Source organism: Pipra filicauda, unplaced genomic scaffold, assembly GCF_003945595.2.
Source record: "Pipra filicauda isolate LSUMZ 115617 unplaced genomic scaffold, ASM394559v2 scaffold9_size5747161_pilon, whole genome shotgun sequence".
NCBI classification, from domain to species: Eukaryota; Metazoa; Chordata; class Aves; order Passeriformes; family Pipridae; genus Pipra; species Pipra filicauda.
Window position 1 is genome coordinate 5,113,917 of NW_024105198.1, and position 22,678 is coordinate 5,136,594.

The 22,678-nt window shown below is 39.2% G+C and overlaps 1 protein-coding gene across 2 annotated transcripts in view; it reads right to left on the reverse strand.

Annotated features, from left to right (window-relative positions):
• Window positions 1–611: 611 nt before the first annotated feature.
• Window positions 612–22,678, reverse strand: part of FNDC3B (fibronectin type III domain containing 3B) — a 191,305-nt gene continuing 169,238 nt past the window's right edge. For both annotated transcript variants that reach the window (XM_027724625.2, XM_027724627.2), the window contains exons 24-26: window positions 14,043–14,209; window positions 10,802–10,929; window positions 612–4,133 (exon numbers count right to left, since the gene is read on the reverse strand). In XM_027724625.2, coding sequence (XP_027580426.1) covers window positions 3,822–4,133; window positions 10,802–10,929; window positions 14,043–14,209 — 607 coding nt within the window. In that variant the 3' untranslated portion in view covers window positions 612–3,821. The remainder of the gene's footprint in view (window positions 4,134–10,801; window positions 10,930–14,042; window positions 14,210–22,678) is intronic.

Here is a 22,678-nt window from a genome sequence, read left to right on the forward strand (position 1 = left end):
CAAAAGGCTGATTACTATTCTACAGACATATTTCAAAGGTTTTCTTAAAGAGATTGTTTTGGCAAGCACTGTCTAAAGAAAAAGGCTGAGCAACCAAGTGAAAAATATTACTGTATTTCCCTAGGAAAACCCCTCTCATGTTGTGAACTGCAGTAATTAAAAAAGCAAACAAATGAAATCTTATGCAGTGATTTGAAGAAGAAAAGCATTTAAAAAATAAACATTAATGAGTTTGGCAAGAACCATGTATACATACTAGATTAATTTGTTATGATGAGTAATTGAATTAGTTGTACATAATTAATAAATTAAAAGCTCTGATATTTCAAGTGTTTAATTACTAAGAGATAAAAAATCTAGGTATATTTTTATAATCCTTAATTTTTCATGGAAAGTATTTAAAAGAAGTTATTAGAACACATGACTTCAAGGTTATTCCTATAAACTTATGCTTCACAAGTAACACAAAATCACTGCAATTACAAACCAGAAGCATTCTGAGGTAAATGTGGGGCTCCCACCCCTGCTCCAGGCTGCACAACAGCACTGACCTGCCAGAAGGATCCACGTAGACCCAAAGGTCTGTGTTCAATTAAAGTAACTCCTGGTAATATCAGAAAGAATTAAAACATTTATTGGGCATAAATATATTACATATACACTACAGATACAGTTAAGTCTTACATACATAGTGTAGTATTTGCAAAATCTATACATTAAAATTGATATGGCAGTTTTAATATAATGCATATGAAATAGTCTAAAATTTACAATACAAGAAAACTTATGATTATTTTTTTTTAAAGTTGAAAAGCTTGGAATGTATGTTCCCATAGTGAGGTAAAAACATTTTATTTTTTTTTTTTTCAATTTAAAGAACTGTGCAAGGATAAGGTTCATACACATTCAGTTAGGGCACTTCTCAATCGTGACACTGAATACTGAGCTACTGGAGCCAACAAACAGGATTAGAAAACACTTCAAGTTCATAAAGAAAAAGGCAGAACAATACAAAAACATCTCTTTCCTTCCTTAAGGGTTTCAAATATTTAGTGTTTCATTCTACCTTCGTTGTTGGTGGTGATTTCCATGAGAGCAGAGAGCCCCAGGGTGGGATCCAACACCTGCTATTGCTGGATCAAGGGCATGAGGATGTTTGGGAAGGGACAAGGCATCAGCAATGGGGAGGGTCTGACATCTGTGATCCTTTACTTTGTCATTATTATGTGAATGACAATCATATGACAATCACTATGGCAGAATATACAGACTAAAAGAATGTCAAATTAACTCTTCCAGGGCCAGTCCCAGCTCCTCCAGTGCACGGCCTCCAATAACCTCAGGCTTGGGCTGGGTCTTCTGGTTCGTGTGGTTAGAAGGGACCAAACATATCAGCAATGACAGAAATGCTTTGAGTGTAACTGATTGCTCTTCCTGACACTTCTGCCAACTGCTTTTAGTTTCATTTGTATTTCAACCTTTCAAAATTGCTCATCTAAAACAAGGTGGGTTTTTATCCTTAATCTTTATTAAAGCAGTTTGTTTTTTTTTTATTTCTTAAAAAGGTGTCCAGCTCGGATTTCATAGCAGCACTGCTCAAACAATACTCCAAAAATAAAAAAAAAAGGGAATCTTTTTGGGTTTCCAAACTAGCGGACTTTTCATTGTTTTAAAAAATACACTCTTCTCCCCTCCACTGAAAACAGCTGTATATGCTTTGCTCACAAAATACAGATGCAAGGTCACAAAGTTTCATATCACAAATAAATTTAAATAAGATGTAAATAAATTTGACAAGCCATGACTTTGGCAAAAAAACAAAAAAATATATATATTTAGCTCAATGCCATTAGTTTGCAAGGCTAAATTAAACTAATTATAGTCAATAACAAAATACAGAACATTTCTAATATCTGCTACATCTAGAGAGGCACACAGAATAATTCATTGATCTTAGCACTTTCTTTCCAGAGATGATTATGTTTTTGGATACATGTAAACGTCTGAATCACTGATAATGGGTTTTTTTGGCATTTAATGTACTAGATGCTCCCATCTTCAAAAACACAAGAAAATGTAAGAAGATTAATAATACTAGGAATGCTGCCAGGTAAAAAGTTGACCTAAAGTACAACAGTATAAAACAGACAAAATGTAACATGCTACGGGGTGGGTGGGGAGGGGGATTAGTACATAAGTACACTTTTTATTTTTTATTTTTTTACAATAAATAAAAAGATTGCACTGTAATTGGTATTTAAAGTACTGTATGCAGTATATAGTATAAATAAACCTAAAAACAAAAATAATGTTGTTTTTTCCCCATTACTTTGGTTAAGGGAATATAATGCTAGTACAGGACACTGAATCTTAGACGATGGAGACAGAGCACAAAAAAAGCTAGGACAAGAGCAAAACCAAGTAGCAAAAATATACAAAAACAAAAGGCAGGGAAATACACTGTGTCTGTTGCACCCTTTTGGAATCTATTTGCACCTCCAGCTCATTTATGTCCCTGAGGTACTCGCACAATGTTGACTTAATATAAATAACCCCATGACTCAAGAGTTAAAAATCTAGTGTCTCGATGAATTAAAACGTGTCTGGGAAGGGGCAGGCAGGAGGGGGGACACTGCCATCAGAGCAGGCACCGTTCCTCTGCAGGACTCTGATCTCAGTTTTGCCAGGTACCAAGTTATTTCAATTAGCCCCGTGGTAAGAAGAGCAATGACACCCATTTAAGGTATTAAAAACGAACAGATGTGATTTCTGATACCTCCAAGAAAGTTCCATAAAATGGATACCCCTCCAAAAAATAATAATAATAATAATAATAATAAAAGATCAACTGACAGTAAAGTTTGCTTCCATTGAGTGTAAATCTCACCTAATTCAGTAGAGGCAGTAAGCTGCCACCAGCTTGAATCATATAAATCAGGCTGAACATAATAGAATAATATCTAGTATTAGATTAGGAATAGTTATATACAGTGACAAACAGACAAGTTAAAGCAGCTTTTAAATAGCTGAACATGGGAATAACTAACTATTGCACAATGCCCTCTTAAAATTACTGCTAGGAATCAAAATGGTAAAAAAGAATCTATAATGCTTCATAATTTATACGCAGTTTGGTTATTTGATTTCTTATACAGGCAGTTTATAGTGTTGTAATTGTAAAAACAACAGATAACTAAAAAGGTTTTTTGACTGCAGGATACCGTTCCAATTTAAATCCACTAAACAGTTAAAACAACAACTTAGGTTTTATCTTGAAAAACTGGGGCAAATGTAGTGAATAATTCTTAGGCAACATTGCTAATACTGTTCAAGGAAAAACTGGTACTTGACTAACACTGTATTCTAGCCTCATCACTATACACACTTGTGACTAATGTTTAGAAGGAAAAAGAAGAGACAAAAAAAGTGACCCATGATTAAAATTTCCTAAATAGTTAAGATAAAATAAGAGACTGTATGAACTTCAGTGAAAAAACCCAAAACAATGTTGAAAAGGCAAATTGGTGACAATTTTGAAATTGTGAAGGAAAAAGGAAAAAATCTTGCTTTTGGTATCTGGTTTGCTTTTTTCTCCAGTTTGACCACTTCCTAGTTTTGAATTTCAAAAAGGTGCATCAAAACACTGATTTATCTTTCTTCAAGCTAGAACTGTAAAAACAAGAGAAGTATATAAAATGTATGGTAGAACAAAAGGATGTAAAAAAAAAAAAAAAACAAAAACAAGGAATATCTGAATAAATGTGTGGATTATAATGCGTAGCATTAGTTAAATTTGTATCTCAAAACTTCCACTGAATTCTCTACTTCATAAAGAAGTATTGTAATATACAGGCGAATATAATCGACAAACTCGCGAAGCCGAGAACGATGAGGGCTGCGAACTGTTCATCAGTAGGAATCATGCTCTTCAGCTTGGGGTCATCCACGCTTCCCATTTCTCCCGCAAGCACGATATCGTTCCGCTGGAGCGCGAAGGCAACGGAGGGGCTGAAAGGTCCACTGAGCTCCTGTGAGGTATCCAAGCACCGGCGGCAGACGCAGACGCGAAACCGATAGTCTGTGTTCACTTGAAGGCCTGAGATGTGGAATGTGGTCTCTTCTCCCTTGTACACCTTCAAAACAGAACAGGGAGCCCGGTCAAACACGCAGAGCAAGACAACCTCCTACTTCCGTAGCATCAAACAACGTAAAAAAGTAATAACGTAGGATTTCACAAGGATGTGAGCCAGGAGGTTCAGTCAAGTCTCCAAGGAAACACTCGGGGAGCTCTCAAGGGGAGGAATTCACCAGGTCAACGCAGGTTTTGGAAAAACAGAGGCATGTGGAGGACTATGTGAGAGATGTCAAGCCATGGGAGATCTCAATACGGAGTGTTCAACAATATCGGTGCACACAGGGACAGACAACACTTCAGACAACACATCGATCATAAGACACACTCATCTTTTGTGGGTGTGCTAATAAACATATTTCTGTACTCCTAAAATGTGATTTTATGCCTAAAACATGTCTAAGACTTAATAACTATGTCTGGTCCCAAAAGAAAGAGAACCTGCAAAGGTTATTGCAAGTCATTCAATGTGTAATTGTAAAATTGCTTACAGACATTATTTTAATGTATTTTCCCTCACATTTCTCTCAATAAACAGCAGTCTTGCCACAAATTACACTTTCAGAATGGTGGAAATAATAAAATATTATTAAGGTATGGAAAAGCTACACTTGACTGCATTTTATTTGGTTCTTTACTAATCCAAACCCATCACATATTTAGGTTAATCAAACGTAGGTACTGCACGACTCAGAGCACAAGTCACAGTATGAGAAAGGAGAGAGAACTGAATATCTGAGACAGTCTGGTGATGTAAATGGAAAAAGACCACTGGAAACATTCATAAACTCTGAAAACAAATTATTCATATAACAGAGGGTTGTTGAAACTGGTACTTGATGAAATGAAAAATGTGTCATAAAGTGCCTGTGTCTGCTGGGAGAAAAACTACTTTGAACTTCAGATACTTCTTCCACCGCTCATTTTCCCTTCTCCTCAGTGCAGGAGCAGACGGCTGAGAGCACTCTGCCCTCCCAGAGGCAAGAACTCATCTTAGAAGAGGGCAGCAAGTGGGAAATTAGACCTGAGCCCATAAAGGACTTCCTGTGCATTACTCTGGAGTAAGAAAAGAGGAGGAAGGAGACCTGCTCAACTAAACACCACTTAAGGAGCCCAGGTTTCCTGCCCTGCTTGTCCCTGAGACTCATCCCTTGGTTAAACAGCCGGTTGCTGATTTCTTGAGAAGGTCTGGGACAAAGTTAAGGTTTTTCTTTCATTTTTTCTCCCCATTTCTTTTAAACTTTTGCAGCTTTTCCCAATACAGTTTGAATGATGGTGACTCTGGGTTTCCAGATGAAGCAAAAGTCCTCCAACTGGCTCATGTTTCTTGGCCCCCAGGCACCGATCAAGAAACAATGTTTAAATAAATGTTACTTTCCTCAAGTACCCTCAGTATCTTCAGGAATTTCCCTCTAGGTCAAGTGATAGGAATACAACAAATTCATACCATAAATCCCTGCGAGTAGCCACACCTATGCACTGCTGCCTTTCTTGTTGTCTTTGTTTGTCTTTCCAATGCCAGTGAGAACTGAGTCAGTAAGTTAAAGTAATTGCAGGGAAAACAAAACTGAAAGTGCTGTAGCAGTCCACAGAAATAACGTGAGGGTTGGGACACCTATTTGCAAAGCACGCCTCATCCCAAGAACATTTCTACCACTCTGTTTTCCAATGGCAACTCCATTTCTAACACCCACCTGTTGAGGGTAAGTGTCCTCCACCTACTCCATCACCAGTGCTGCACCTTGTAAGTGGCTAACTCTTAGCTTATTCCTAAATAAGTAATTATTAACTTCATTTCCAAACATATAATCAGAGAAGCTCTACTTGCCTTTGCAACCAATATGACCACTTCTAAACCAAAATAAAAATCCAGTGAAATACAAATAATGACATTTAATAAAAAAAATTGACAATCTAATCTTGATAAATAACATTTAACCAATACTAGGGATGGAATATACATAAGCTGTCTTCACACTGAAAAAACCCTTTCCAGTAATTGGTTTTTTACTTGTTTTGTTCTGTGAAGGTGGTGAATACCAGCATAACTGGAGGCCAAGTTTGGCTAAATCAAAGACCTGTATCTTTATTACAGTCTAACAAGCACAGATGACCAAGTTCACTTGAGCCAGCTACTCAACAGCACTTCTCAGAAAAAGACCAGATAGCCAAGTGAGAGAAGAGTGTACCTTTAAGGGAAGTTTGAAAGACAGTTGAAAGTGCATAGAATACATGAATTAATATTCACTAATGATAAAGACAAAACATTTCCTGCATTAGTGCTAGGAAGGTGGTGGAAATTGTCCTGCTTCCAGTGGCTTGATGAGTACTTAGCACAGTGGACCTATGTCCTTTCTCAGTGACAAGTGAAAAATTGTTGTGCTTAACTGTCATCCACTTCTGACAGCAACCTCTGTGTCCTCTGTCACCAGCTGCAGCAGCACCCTGGAGCCACGACAGGGTGCCCTCAGCACAGACACGTTTGGTTGTGAACACTGTTACACTCCGTCAATGGACTTCACATACACAACAGAATAAACAATTGACAATTATGAATAAGTTCTTTAAATCTGCCAAACAAATATGACATCAAATATAACTCTATAAACCACGATAGTATTTTGTATGTAGCACATTATGCTCTGTTGGCCAACAAGCCAAAGTGAAGTGCCTATCCAATTTATCACTATCAGTTCCTAAAAACAGCTTTTCTGTTTAGGCACTTGAGAATATAATAAAAACGTGATGAGCTTTTTGCCTGGTTCCCTCAATGAAAATATCATCACAAGTAATAAACTGCTGCTGAAGCCTCTTATGGCATTTGATCCTACTGATCCAAGCTAAACAGCTCAGAGAATTCCTGCAGGCAAGTGTTTCTCAATTTCACTGATCTCATTAAATAATTCCAACCCTCCCTCCATCTTTTCCAAATAATAACAATGACAGCCATAATTGCCTTATAAGCAACACAACGGAAAGTGCAAGATAATCTTACCTGGTTGTTGCATCCCACTGCAATGACCAGTGTATTTAGTAATTAATAAGAGGCTATTTTGTATGGTGATAAGAAGACAAATAATCATAGAATGGTTTGTGTTGGAAGGGACCTTAAAGCTCATCTTGTTCCAACCCCCTGCCATGGGCAGGGACACCTTCCACTAGACCAGGTTGCTCTAAGCTCTGTCCAACCTGGCCTTGAACACTTCCAGGGATGGGTTTCAATCTATGTTGAAAGCATGTCCACTTGATAGGTCTAACTTCTTCTAAAGTACCTAACAGATTTCTCTTTAAGAAACTGGCTTATTATTTCATTCAAACTCAACATCAGCTTCACTCACTCCACTGCTGAGATGCTCATAAAACCCTTCAGAGTTGTGTGGACAGCCTCGTCTCCTGAACAGAGAAACCAGAGTCCCTCAGACCACCTGCCAGGAGGTCATCTGCACTGAAAAACCCTAAAGGAAGGAAATTATTTGCTTCATCTCATGACACAAAACTAGCACCAGGAGGCAGAGAAAATACTCAGTGCAAGTAGCACTAAACACTAAATGCCAACAGGTGCTGTACAAGTCTGCTGTATTTTGGCACACAACCAGTACAAGTGCCTTGTACTTTACTATGGAAAATAGAGAAGGAAACCCAATTTTTAGAGCTTTACACAAATAAACAGTTCACCAAAGCATTCCAGACATTGTGTGTCTACAAACCAAAGAAAAAACAATAATAGAAGTGAGAGCTTGGTAAGACCAACCGGGCTCTTGCAGGCACCCAACCTTGGTGCAGGCCTGAGCAGGCTTCCCACTGCACTGCTCGGGAATTTTCACACACCCAGTGTATCCTACCCTTACCTTTTCTTCTTTTGGAAAGCATTTGGGAACAGTTTTCTCCCAGAAAAGATGAGGCAGAAGCTGATGAAACACCACTGCCTCCAAATTCTTGGAAATTTCAAAGATAGAACATTTTGCCTCACTGGCAAACAATTTAAGGCTAAGGAAGTTTTAAAAAGCTCAGCTCTCATTTCCCATGGTCAGTTCTGATGAGGAGCTGGTTCCTGGGTGTTTGCAGTCCCAGAGCTGCTCAACTGGGAAACTAAACCTTGGGCTGCTGGGCATTACAACCACTATCCCCAGCTCCAGCTCTGCAACTGCTACCCAGCCCAGCCCACTTCCCTAACTCTGGATTAAAACTAAGCAAACCTATTTAACACAATTTGAAACTAAATTCTGACTAAGCTTTGCCAGATAAAGGTGCAAGAAACAGAAAAACAAATCCAGGCCAGTGATTCCTGGAATCTGCTGCGGTTTACATCCTGATTCGTAAACAAGGAAGATTTGATTTCCTAAAAAGAATTGTATGCTATTACTTCTTTAAAATTATCTGAATAGATAAAGCATACAAATACACAAAGAGGAACACATCACGTGAGAAACGGGAAAAGAAGCAGTTCAGTATTTCTTTAAATACACTTTTCAGGGAGCTAAAATATTATCTGTTTAGTTCCTGTAAATCCAGTTCTTCAGATAATTCTCAGCAGAGAAATATTTACAAATAATGTTCTCCCAGAAAAGGGTAGGGATGGTTATAGTCCCAGTCTGAAAAAAAGGGCTTTTAAGTACTTTAGTATCACCTCTGCAAGTCAAATGGTGGAAAACCAGCAGCTTTTGGGCAGTGGAGGGCTGCAAACATTGGAGTACAGAGGAAATGATCTAGAGGGAAACTACAGCTTTAGTGTAGTTTAGCATGTCAGTGGCTAATCCTGCAGTAGGGAAAGGAATAGCTTCCTTTCATTCCTTTATTTCCATTAATAGCCTGAAAAATCTACAATTATTTTTCATTTGTGCAACCCTTCAAAACAATTTGCAAAACATTTTAAATATAATATGCCCCTTAAGATACATATGCAAAATATATATGTCACTTGCAGGGAACAAAATATATTTAAAAATAAATTTACGACTTGCACTTTAAAGGTAATTAACGTATCACTAACATTAATGAACATATCAATCACACTGCTTTTCAGTTAAATAGTAGCAGGTGATCACAGGCATGCCAGAGGTGAAGTGAAATGTACTAGTCAGAAAATCACTCAAAGATATTTACATATTTTATCTCCTTTGCACAAAACGGGAGCTCAGAGTGTGCTCACAGCCTCTGCAGCTCAACCCATGGACAGTCAGTGATGTGCCCCACTGCTGAGGCACCACCCACATTCGTGCTGAAAATGAAACATTCTGATGGGCAAAACTGATTTGTGAGAAGGTGAAATAGTGAACTCTCCCTCTTTCCCGTGGCTGGGTATCAGGCAGCCCAACTACACAAGTCCTGGTGGCAGCTTTGAGCATCCCAGCCAGGAGCTTCTGCCAGTGAGTTACTTTGTGCCAACTCATGCAAAAACCCCTCATCAGGTTCATGCCTCATGAGAAATTAAGACCTTCAGCATAAGAAGACCATGAAAGTATGTTTTATTCCCTTTACTGCTGGGGTTTTTTTTTTTCCACACCACAAGTTCTTGACTGTGCAGATTAAGCCATCACCCACCTCCAAGGAACATGAAGCCATGCCCAGTTCTCCCCGAGGACATCCAGAATGTTTTAAACACTGGACTTACGTTTACTAAAGCTGTGTGTGGAGGTTACATCAAGGCCACTTTGTACATCAGGCAACAGTAAATGAGTCCACTTGCCACTGACATCACGAGGCCAAGGCAGTACAGAGAGGTTTTATTATCTACACCAGCACCAAAAATATTTCCTAACAAAAACAAGTCAGGTTCTGAATCTTTACCACCCCCATGAATTGTCCAGCATTTTTAATGTTATTTTTGATAACTCATTAATTCTCAGTAACACTCAAAAACAGGCTGAAGAGGAACAAAGACATAGTTGCAAATAAAGTACTACCTTACACATATTTTTAAGGGTTTAATTGAAAGTTTAGCTTATCTCATTCCCTAGTTTGGACTTAATTGGAATCCGCATGACAGTGAAAGAAAGCACAGGAAACAGATAGGGCACAGATGAAGTGCACTACAAATCACACAGTCAGAGGTGTGACAGATGAAACAAAAGGTCTAGCTGTGAATGAGCTGTTCTGAACTGCTGCTCTGGGGAAGTGTCCACTTGCGAGCTCTAATGAAGACAGGCAAGAAAAGAAGGATGAGCTGTACTTCATTCCCTTTGTTTCCACAGTGCCAGGAAGGATATACAGCACTTACACAACTGTGTATCGAAACCTTAGACCAGAATGGGACAGATGAACAAACCACTTTCAAGTTGTGCACTTGACTGAAATCCTTGACAGATGATCTTAAAATGGGCTTAGTGAAGGAGGAATTAATCTACCTGCTTCATCTCATCTTCAGATAATGGTTAACGCCAGTAAGCTCAGAAGCAAGCCTGGGTGGAGAGAACTGTAACTTCTCAAAGGTTAGTTCAGTTAAAAATAGTGGTTAACTATAGAGAGAGCTCGAATCACTCCAATAAGATAATGATGTTCTATATACTCCCTTAGGGGACAAAACAACCTATTACAGCCCTTAATTTTGACTCAGCCTTTACCAAAGTGCACCTGACACATCACCAAATACAAAGAAGCAGCACAGCAATTTTTCAAAACCATTTCCGTTGACATCAATTTAGCAACATTAAACCCAGACCATTTCCCTACCTGCTTGTATTCAGACTCTCTTCCAACCAGTACCTGCAGAATATAACCAACAGGATCTCCCTTCATGGGTGGGACCATTTCCCAAGTAATTTCACAGGAGTTTCCTCCCAGCTGTGTCACTCGAGGGGCTGCAACAAAATGAAATACGTTAACATTTAATATAAAGACTGCACTGAAATCTTATTCATTTTATGAGCACTGTAATATTTACCAGAACATTTTAAAAAGGGAACTTTGGGACATCACAGGGGTAAGTAGCACATAATCTGTACTGTCTTTATGTGGCCAAAAAAATCAAACTGCCATCACCACTGGATCAAAGAAATAAAATTTAAGTCACTCAAAAGGCTCATTTATTTCAGGGCAGTCTTGCCTGATGAAGCAGTTCAGGATTCCTGTGGTATTAAACAAAAATAAACACTATCCACAGAAAACTGGGTGAAATTTAGAGCTGATTAACAAGCTTGTAAGAAGTTTATTATAGGACCCAGATCCCTTCTGCAGAAGGGCAGAGAGCTCTCAGATCATCTCTGATCTGTGTGAGCCAGTAGAGAGAGGGGATGGGATGCAATAGAAAACTTTGAACTTTTAAAACTCAGTTGCAATGCTGTGCACTGATCTTTTCAAAGCAGAAGCCAACATACAAATTGCACAGGCATTCATAAAAGCAGCAATTTCGTGAAGTTCTGAGCAACCACCTGTGCCAGCGGAGACACTGCACATTCCTCCCATGCTACATGTCATTGAAAGAGAGGAATAATATCAAACATTTCATTCAGGAAAAATAGAAGGAATGTGAGAAGGGAGGCTAAATCTCTTAATGCAGAAAATTATTAAGTCAAGCCTAGGAAGCAAAATCACAAGCACAATTTAAAAAACTTAGAGCTGTATGTAACTCTGAGCCTGACACCCAGATGATAAGACCTGCTATTTCTAGCCAGACTTAGACTAATGCTTTCACTAGAACTCCAGAGAAATTCCATTTGCCAGCTGTCACAAGGCTGCTGTCCTTGGGAAAGGATCTCTCACCAGCTGAAAGCCAAAAAAACCCAAGGGCAAGCTCACAGGTGAGCTGAGCAGAGCACTGGCAGTGGCAGTGTGTTTATGTGTACAACTAAGCATCTGCCACTGGAAGGCACCAAAAAACTGCAACGGCATCCAGGGTCCACCAACCTCTTGATCAGGTAGAGGAAGCAAGCACAATACCAAAAAAAAGAATGAAACTGGGAGAAACAAGAGCACTGAACACTTTAGCAGATGGTTAACATGTGCACGTGCAAGGACACGAGCTTGTTAAAGGCAATCTAGAGCCCCAACCCTACGAAAACAGACAACAGGAGGGTCTATCAAAGAAACAAATGCTGCTGCATACATTAGATGAATTTTAGACTGATTTGTTACTACCCAAGAGGAACACATGAATCATATGAGGACCCAAATGTAATCAATATCCATTTACTTCCCTCTGCACATCTGCCAGTGTTGAGAGACTGATAATAGACGCCTTCATCTCAGCTGACAACAACATTCTCAATTATTTTTCCTCCTCCTTCCATCCCTCACCCCAATACATGCAGATTTTTGTCTGACACTTACAAAACACTGCCATTAACAACAATGCTATTCTGGGGTTGGCATCACTAAATGAGTAATTAGGAGACTTTAGAGGAGAATAAACATTTGCTTCTGAGAGATGAAAAACTGAACTAAGTTTATCACATAAATTCCTCTGTATTGCCCTGAACACATAAGGAAATCAACATCACCATCTTGCCTCATCAGATCTCTCCTCCCTGCAGCATCACCTCCCCTCAGCAGTGTTCACTAGCACAGTTTTTGTTGTGCCCTTTTCTCTGTTACAGCCAGTATTCTGTCAGGTACCCAAGGTCCCAGCCTACACACGACCTGCTATTTGCACCATATTTTACCGCTTGATATTCAGCCGAGGGTGTGAGTCATATTTAACAGGAACTCAATAGGCAGGCAGAGAGTTTAAAACAAAAACCTAGGTGAGGTGAATTGAATAAAATTGATTATTATCCAACAAAATGCAAGTGTGACTACAGTGCATGCCAGCATCGTTGGGCTGGTTTTATCCACTTAGTGCTGCAGATGCACCTGCCCTGGGTCATCCAGCATGAGCTCTGTTCCCTTGGCTGGCAGCACATCTTACACCTGTGTAATGGTGTGAATTGGGATAATTCACCCCTGGCTAAATATCTGTACCCTCAATCACACAGATATTTTTTGCTTGAGAACATTGTTCTTTCTGGGGGTGACTCAGAGCAGCTAACCTAGGGAGCAGGGAAATACACCCCTGCAGTGCTCTGCCCTCTCTACATCTTTGGTTACAAAAGGTGTCAAAATCACCAAAGCCAGATTTTAAGCGCAGAGCAGCAAACAAAACCTCTCTGACAAACTGACAGTTGCTGTTTCTCACAGTAAATGACATGACTTGACAGGGAAACTTAAGCACCCAGGAAAAGGAGTGCACCTGATTTCAGCTCAGCTGATCTGACGGCCCATACAGTGAACCCACTGCCTTCGTAACAGGGAAAAGGCGGCCTAATTAGGTCTAGAACTCAAGGCCTTAGTTACATGAAGTTTTATAATGAAACATCTTTTACTGTGTTTTGTACTGTTTTTAGTTTTGCTCCTTCCTTCCTCCTCCTCAGAAGGAGCATAATTACTTAGGACAAAATTTACGCAGAGCAAAAGACATTTCATTATAAAACTTCATTTAATTAGGCCTTTAGTTCTTCTAGTGGAACACATACTGAGTTCTAATTCTAATGCTCTATAGGTGAAATATCATAATTAATTTTATGTGTTAAAGGAAAAACAAACCCTAAAGTTCTGTTAGACATCACCTACGCAACTAAAAACATTAAACTTTATTAAAGCTGAAGTTGGTAGGTACACATATACACTACAGCTGTTAGATCCTTTGTATAAGTGCTGCTGTAATCCAGAGCAATCCCCTAGCAAACATTGTTAGCAGTATCATTTTAACAGTTTATGTATAACAGCAGTGGTTTACATAACATTTATATTGTTTATGCGATTTTTTGGTGATAATTTAGCTTCTCACCATAACTTCAGAATTCACAGAAACCTACAAGCAGCACAAACTGATTCTTCACATGTTATTGTGGTAACCCTTACAAACTCACTGCATACTTAACAATTACATAAATATTTACATGTTATGTACATATATGTAAAAAAATCTGCTACATACCTTTGATTGCAGGTGGGACTGACTTAGTTGTGCAGAAGGTACAGATTTCTGAGAAAGGTCCCTCCCCAGCATCATTTACTGCCTGTATTCTGAACGAGTAACAAGTGGACTCTGTCAGCCTTTGTATCTTGTACGTATGACTTGGTCCCCTATAAATTGGGATAAACCTGAAACAATAAAAATGAGAACATGTGTTTACACTGGAGTGGCACTGACATTCCTGGTTATTACATTTATCAGCTCAAAGTATCCATCTTGTGAAAAGTGGCACCACGTGCTCTGCAGAGCTGTTAAAGGCCGGTATAAAAATGTCACCTTATTAACACACTAACAATGACGAGGAGGTTGGGGAAAGCAGAAGCTCATTGTCCCTTTTGCAACTACTATAACCTTGTAAAATGATTATATGAATTACCAGGAAGAATATCTGCCAATGGACTTCCTACTACCTAGGAATCAAAAAGGATTGAACCTGTGTTCTGTTACAATAGACTGTGTGTGCTGCTGGTTTAAAACTACCACTAAAACAAGATTAATATGTTGACTCTTATGGTTTTGGATTTTATTTGCACCTTAAGATAAAAAAAACACATCTTATGCTCATCTGTGCCATCTTAAGCCAGAGTAATCCTATTTAAAATTAGAATGGACAGACTGTTAATATGTTTGTAACATGTTACACACTTCTCAGTTCTGAAGAGCTCACAGACGGAAGCCAGTCAAAGAGCAGGGACAGAAACAGGTTCAGACAGAACACATGGTGGCCTATGAGTGAGAAGTCACAGGGTAAGCATAATTATAAGGAGGGAGATACGGAGCATGGAAAAGGATGCCAGCCTGGGAGTGCTGGGCAGGCCCACACGGACAGCTCTGCTCGAGAGCAGGCTGAGAAGACCACACCACACTAAGGAAGTGACTTCCAAAACACTTCCACTGACAAAACTAAACATGAGCGTGCACAAACTCGTCCAACAATATAATACAGAACAAAACCAATGTCACCTAATCTTATAAAAATAAATGTACAGTTACTAAGGAGAATCTGACTTTATCTTTCATCGCTCTGCTCAGATGTTTTTCAATAACAGCTGCATGTTAGCCAGCAATTTCTAGGCAAGACCCTGACTCCCAGGTGCTGAGCAGAATAGAGATGAAAATAAATAAAGAAGAAGAACTTAGGCTGTGCATCCATCCACTCAGCCTCCAGTGGGAACAACGTCTGTGCACGCAATAGCCCTGAACTTGGGGAACATAAAATTTGTTGTGTAGGATCACTTTTTTTTTATCATTTAGTACACATTCAAATATCTTAACCATTTCAGCAGATTTTAAATCACCAGGAAGCCAAGAGAGATTTTTGACCTCCCTATCTAGGTGCTAGCTTTATCCTTTGGCTTTGCACGAGACACAGAGTATAACCAATTTGAGCATTTCAAAGAAACTGGGTCTCTCATTATCTCTCAGGGACAGAAATCAATTTGTATTACATTATGATTGCAATCCACGCAAGTACAAACAGAGATGACAAGAATCATCTGTAGTAAAAGGACATGTTCTGGTAATTCAAATTACTGGAAATGTTCTCTGAGGACTAACATGACTTACTAACCCCACTGAGTTTTAGAGAGCCCCACATCTTGATTAGAAATCAAAGATCTATGCCCACAAGTTTTTGAGAGGAGAGTTTAGAGCCAATTTTCAAAGAAGAAATAGGTTTTTATATTCTTACATTTCTACAGTTTAAGAACTACTTGCCAGCCCACATTTCTGAGGCTCACATAAGCAGCCACAGCACAGTTTCACAAGACTGACACAAACCTGTTCTCATGGAACAAAATTTGCTCATCTACTTAGGACAGCATTAAGACTGAGGATACAAGACTGCTCTCCCTCTCCACTTCTTGCAGCTCAATCAGGCAGCTGCCTCAGAAACCACTGCAGTAGTCTCAGAAATGCAGAGACTTGTCCCCAAGCCTGATCCAAGGGCAACAGATAGCAAAAAAGATGCAATGCATATTTTAGAATAAAGACCTCTTTGTAATCATCAGCAGAGTTAGGTAAGCAAGGGAGGATAAATATTCCCTACCAGCTAACAGAGAAGCAGTTCCTTACCCCAGGCTGGACTTAAGGTACACTGATAGACATTTATATGGTTGATACCAAGGACTTAGTCCTCAAATTACATTTTCACCTTTTGGATATGATTAAGGTTTCATAACACTGAGGAAGTGATCTGGAAAAACACTTGAGCTCCTCCTGTCATTTGGGAATGGGACTAATCCTCCCAGTTCAGTTAATACTAATACTCCCATCTAGTTCCCATGTCCCCTCATTTTTACTTCTCTATCTCAAAAAAACATCTGTAAGGAAAGCAAAAACTATGGAAAAGCTTGCATGACAAGACTGTAGTAGAAGCACACTAAAACTTCTGAGATTCAACCATACTCGAGGAAAGAGGGCTTCCAATTTTGAAAGAAGAAAGGCTGATTACTAGGTCAAATTCAATTGCTATTGGGCTTTACTATGACACTAATGCTCTGTAATTGTGTTTGAAGATGCAGACCATGATGTAAGATACATAATGAAGATGAAACCCTAACTTCAAAACACTAGTGATTTTTTGATGATAAGGTAGTATTTTCCTCATGTTTGAAGTAGGCACTTCATAATCCTCCAGGATTATTCCTGTTATTTTTAAAATAGTGTAGTTAATTGATGTAGGTGGCTATACATTTTAATGTCTCCATACATTAAAAGCTATCAAAGGTAAGATTTCTTCATATTATTGCAATTTCATTTTTTAAATATAGGGATTCAGATTTAAATCTAATTTAAAAAGCGCATTTAAACATGAGCTCTGTACACCTTTGTCTTCTTGGCAAGTCTGACGTTGTTCACTGTGCTTCATCCAGGCCTCGTTCCATACATTTTCTTAAGAACAAATCAGCTTTGAGGTTGTTTTGCAAGGATTTAATCTCTTATGCATTTAAAAGCTGACTTAATCTGTGTATGGAAAAGCTCCCACATTCTTTATCTCCCTCTCACCAGTTTGCCCAGCCGAATTTAAAAGACAGAAGGCTACATACCTTAACTGGTACCTTGCCTTCGAAAACACACTGCCTCTGTGGGTTAATGGCATTCTCAGTACAGCTGTTTGTTTTTGTTGGTTTTTTAAGTTTGCACGATCCATATTAAATCTGAATTATTCTAATTTACTATGCTGTGGTGTTGCCTCTCCTCTCCACCAAATTAACAGTGGATATTGAAAAGAAAGCAACTTTCTCCAGGGATGGAGACACTCTCCAGTGGCTACTTCCCCTCATCTCACTCGGCTGATCCCAATTCTCCCTTCCCAGACATTCTCACGTTGGTCATGGATTATTCATTTACCTGCTCACAGCAGAGAGAACATGATGTCCTACAACGATTGTTAGGGAGACACCACTCCTGTTAGTTTTTCATCAATACCTTTTTATTCTCAGTGAAGATCTTCTTGGAAATGTTTTACATGTTGCAGCTATTTTGTTTCCTCCACTTTAGTCGCTTCCAGTTGAGCAGAACAATATGAATGTACTCGCTCTACCTCTGCTCATTAGTTCCCAGCACATTTTAATCAGCAGGTTCCCTTTCAAACTCTTGGGGTTTGTTTATATTTTAGTAACCCACTGGTTCTTACAAGAATTTGAAAGAAATTCTACCATACAGCACTAAGTAAGATGGCAATCTTGAGCTGAGGCACAAAGGCTGAAATAGCCACCTGAACTGGTTCTGTTACTGCCTCCCAAAAAATGTAGCCATCTGCCACAATTTTGGCTGGAGAGGAATCATTAATACAGTACCAGTCCAACCTGGCAACCTGAGGCCTCACACCAGGATAAAAGGGAAACTGCCTAATTAGAAACTAAAGTACAAGCATTCCACAAGCCAACATCTCCTTTAATATTACTCATGCAACACTATGTTATCTGCACATTTACAGCCCTCACCTGCTTTCTTAGACTATTCCTCTAATTTGGTTAAAGAATTTTATCAAACACTCACTGACTTCTGTGATTTTCTCTCCCCACCAGCAGCTCCCTGTATTACAGGTGGCACCAAGGAAAGCAAAGCTTCAGACCAAACCCATCTAATTCAGAGATACAGGAGTAAATCACTGCACACTTTTTTTTTTTCATTTCCACTGCATTTTAAAACATTCAGCTCAAAGAGAAAAGCTTCACATCTGCAGCATCCCCACATCCATCACTGCTCCTTTGACCAGCACCAGGCTGACCTGATCTTTTCAGCTTTAGGGCACCTTTTCAAGCCACTCTTTGGGATCTCTTTTTGCAGGCAGATGTTGAGGGAAGCCAAACACATGACAAGAGTTCCCCTCAAGAGTTTTGGGCTCCTACAACCTCTCCCAACCCTGGCTTCCAGTTCTAACATGAGGTGGGGACCAAAGAGATAGGATGCACTTACCCCTTTGACCTGAAGATCTGCTTTCTAGAAGATACCTACATTATAGTATATTATTTTTATTATATTATATATAATCTGCGTAATACTGTATGCTCACCACTGTCAATATGATTTTTGTTTCTAGGAATAATAATAACAACAGGACTAGTGAAGGAGACATTTCCTTCCTTAAAAAAGCAAAAGTGGAGAATGGAAAATGAGAAGTGATAAGTCAGACGGGAAGAGTTTGGTTTTCTTCACTAAATTACATAGCACATCTGCAGGCAGACAAAGGGTACTTCAGCCAAAAATCGATTTTTAGCTTGTTTCTACTAGATCATCTTTCATCTGGTGCTGAATTTGAGTTTGTAACCCCTATTTACAACAGATAGTAACTTGTCAGATGCCTGAAATAACTGAGAATGGAAGTATTTCAGCCTACAGAAGCTCCTCCATAGCAAGAAAAATTGCTTTTTTTGGAAGAAGCACCTGGGTACACTCAGGAGGAATGGAAGACAGATCAGCAAAGTGCCTGACAGATGATTCCCGTGTGCAGCCACATCTGGGGCCAAGGAACAGACAGGAGGGACAATACTGAGAACAACTTAAATGGGAATTAACAGCATTTGACTGAAAGATCTGGGAAAAATTACAAAGAGCATCCAACGGCCTGTTGAAACTACACAGTCAGGAAGAAGTAGATGACTAGGCAGCCACCAGCACCTGGCTTGCAATGGCAATGTGTTAATAGGCAACATAGATATAAATAAGAGAGGACTTAAAGCTAAGACCAAAAGAGAACAAACATAGTTCAGCAGTAGCAAACTAATGTTCTTACAGCCCTACATGTGTTTATCTTCCTTGTGCAGCACCACATCCACTTTCCCAGTATGGCAGCAACTAACAGTGTTTATGGACCTTAAAATGAAACTCATTCAGCACATCGTGTTCATTCAGCTACTGACGTGACAGCCTCAGTAATCTGTTTGGCAAAGCTCATGAAGGAAGCCAAACTCAGTCATGAGTTCACCATCATCAGCAAAGTGAAGCTGGAACCTAAAATGTGCTCTTGAAAAACTGGTCAACGTGATCCTGTTGCACTAAGCTGAACTCCAATTACCACTTTAGGGATTAAACAGTTATTACTCTAAGGAAAGCATTATTTTTCTTATGAGGCTGCTGCAGATGTGCAGAAAGTAGCTTTCACTACAGTGACAACCTTGGGTCTAGATGCTGCTCTTATTTATGATCTTCTGTCTGAAATATTCAGTTATCCACGACGCCTGAAGTACCTGCAGATGTACACAGACCAAAATGCAAGAGAAAATTTTATTTCTCACCAAAACCAGGGATTCCTTGAAAATACTTAAGGAATAGCATCTAATTCCATGTCTTACTTCATTACTAACAGCTGAATCATGTCATATCAAACATTTAATGTGGTTTTATCACATGACACACATACATACTCATATCTTCTAAAAGCGTTTACTCCTGTTTCTAGGAACAAAGTTGAAATGTATAAACAAATTAACCATCTGACACTTGGAACAGTTCTCCCTCTTCTTTTTCATTTGCACAGCCCTCATTGCAAAGCCCCAAGTACAGGATCAGAATACCCTTAATACAAATGCCATTATTGTTAATAGCAATACTCACCTACACAATGCAGCAGTATGAGGAGAAACTACCTGGAAAACTTTTCTGAATGCTAATTTTCTATCTACCCACGCTTGCACAGTAAACTGTAGCATGCCATTTGTCTTGGTGCTCATTCGTAATTTCCTTTTATCACTTTATTTTACCCAATATGAAAATGATTTTTCCTGCAGGTTTTTGCAAGGATATGTTAACTTACCTAATTTTATATTTAATAGAATTTCACAAGCCAGTAGGACTGAAACATATCAGTAATTGCTGCTAAAATGGGTGTAAATTGTCTTGATCAAACCATGAGTGTAAACAATTCTTTAATTAGACTGCTTGAAACTTGCAATAACCAGGGAACGATGATGCCAGTCATCAGACAAGGGCATCTCATTTAGCAACTGATCTCTCTGTGCTTCTATTCTACCTTCCTTGACATTAATACAGAGCAAACATACATGCTGAGGCTCATTCATTCAACTACTTCCCAACACATGGGAACCGTACTTGGCACTATCATTCTGCAAAGGCTTAGACCAAATCTGAGATGATACTCCACTTCTCCAGCCAGGGGACCTGCAGTGGACACTGTGACAGACCACCTTCATTTCATCTGTATGTTCTCTGCTGTTTGTTGTACTTCTTCAAGGAATAACCAGGTCACAGAAATTGTGCTGGCAGGAGGGGAAACAGTTTTCTCCCCTATATAACATTTCAACATGCTTGGGGAGAAAAGGTTTCCAGTACCACTGGGTGAAGACTATGGAAGTGTGGGAGAATTATCAATGATATATATGCTTAGGTTGCTTCTTAGCCAACCCCACCCATGACTCTCCCTTAAAATGTAATTATATACATATTTGTTCAAATTTCTGTACAAACACAAAAATCACAGAACTTAGCTGCAACATACAGTTGTCTAAAAGAAACACACGCAACTGATAAATGACCCACTAAAAATGTACTTGCTAATTCTCTTTCAGACTGGATATTGTAAGCATTTTAAGACACTGAGAGGTATAATTAGGTGTAGGAACAACTACAGACTAATTACTGCCACAGAAGAAAAACCCCAAAAACATTAATTAGGTTCCTTTGTTCCACAGAGAGGAAAAATCCGTAGTATTTCGGAAAACAGTGCAATTTGATTTACATGATTTTCTTGACATTACCACAATTAGGAAATGAAGTCACAACTGATACTTTATTTAAAGAAAAAAGGAATTTCATAGTCCTTACATAAAGGTCACTTACTCTTAAATAACGTTCCCACGTACTGAGCTTTCTAGAAAAAGATTTTTCTTCATTTCCACTCAGTGCTACACATAATTGAAAGGACAAGTGATGCTAATCTGATCTTACTAAATGTCACCCACTGAAGAGCTAAGGAGAGCTAAAGCAGATACATTTCTGATGTGCACACCTTCTCAAGCCCTTACATTAATCAGTGGCAGGAGATTTCCAAGTATTTTGCTTCACAGGTCTTGCAATCAATGAAACATTTGGTCTCCAGCAACTGGCCTGTTACAGCTCATTACAGCACGGAGAAGTTAAAAACAATTCTTAATGACCACGACACACTGAAGAGCACTGGCTGACCATCATTACATAAAATCAGAGCTGAATATTTGCCGAAAGGCCATTAAAGTTATCGGGTCAGAATGGGACTTACTGATGATTTTCTTTTTTTCAAAGAATTTGCTCATCTTTCTACTTCTGTTCGTGAAAATGCTTCAACGCCATTTTAAAGCCAACTTCTACTGTAAACCAAAGAAGGGACAACTCTAATATAGTGAGCTGAAGGACTTCAACACAAAGCTGTCATCAGATGTGTCAGGGAACACAGTAAAAATGTCCTCTGAAAGACTAAGGATATGACAGAGGTCAACTCTGAGTTATCCATGTTTACACCACAGTCTCTTCCCCTTAGTCAAGTACCATCTCTTCTCCCCAAAAGACTCTAAAACACTCTTCTTTATCATTTATTCTGTGTCATTTTTCACCAGTCTGGTTTCCTAGAGGGGTCAATGCCCCAGGCCTGTCAGTGTTCCAGAGGCATTGGGACAATGCCCTTAACAACACGCTAACTTGGCCAGCCCTGAACTGTCCAGGCAGTCGGACTGGATGACTGTAGGTCCCTTCCAGCTAAAATATTCTATCTATTTAGTTGTTCCCTTAGATGTCCACAGATTACTGGTATTAGCCTGTGCAATTGAAGAGGCCAGTGACGCTCAAAGAACCACATTCCAGTATTTTCCATAAGCACACACACGAGTGAGCAACCCCTCAGTCACAACAGGGTTTATTTAATGGGAATGATCTCAGAGAGGACTCCTACCTCTGTAACTAACTGCTGGTCTACCAATTCATATGTGGGCTGTCATTCTCTGTTCATTAGGAATGATAGCTCTCCCAAATGTACAAAACTGTGCTTTGCATCCTTTCAGGAGCATCTCTCACTGTGATCGATGCACACAACGGAGAGCAAAAAGGGACTGTCAGACAGGGAACAAATAAATAGATCTCATTGCCAGGAACTGCCAGCTCCA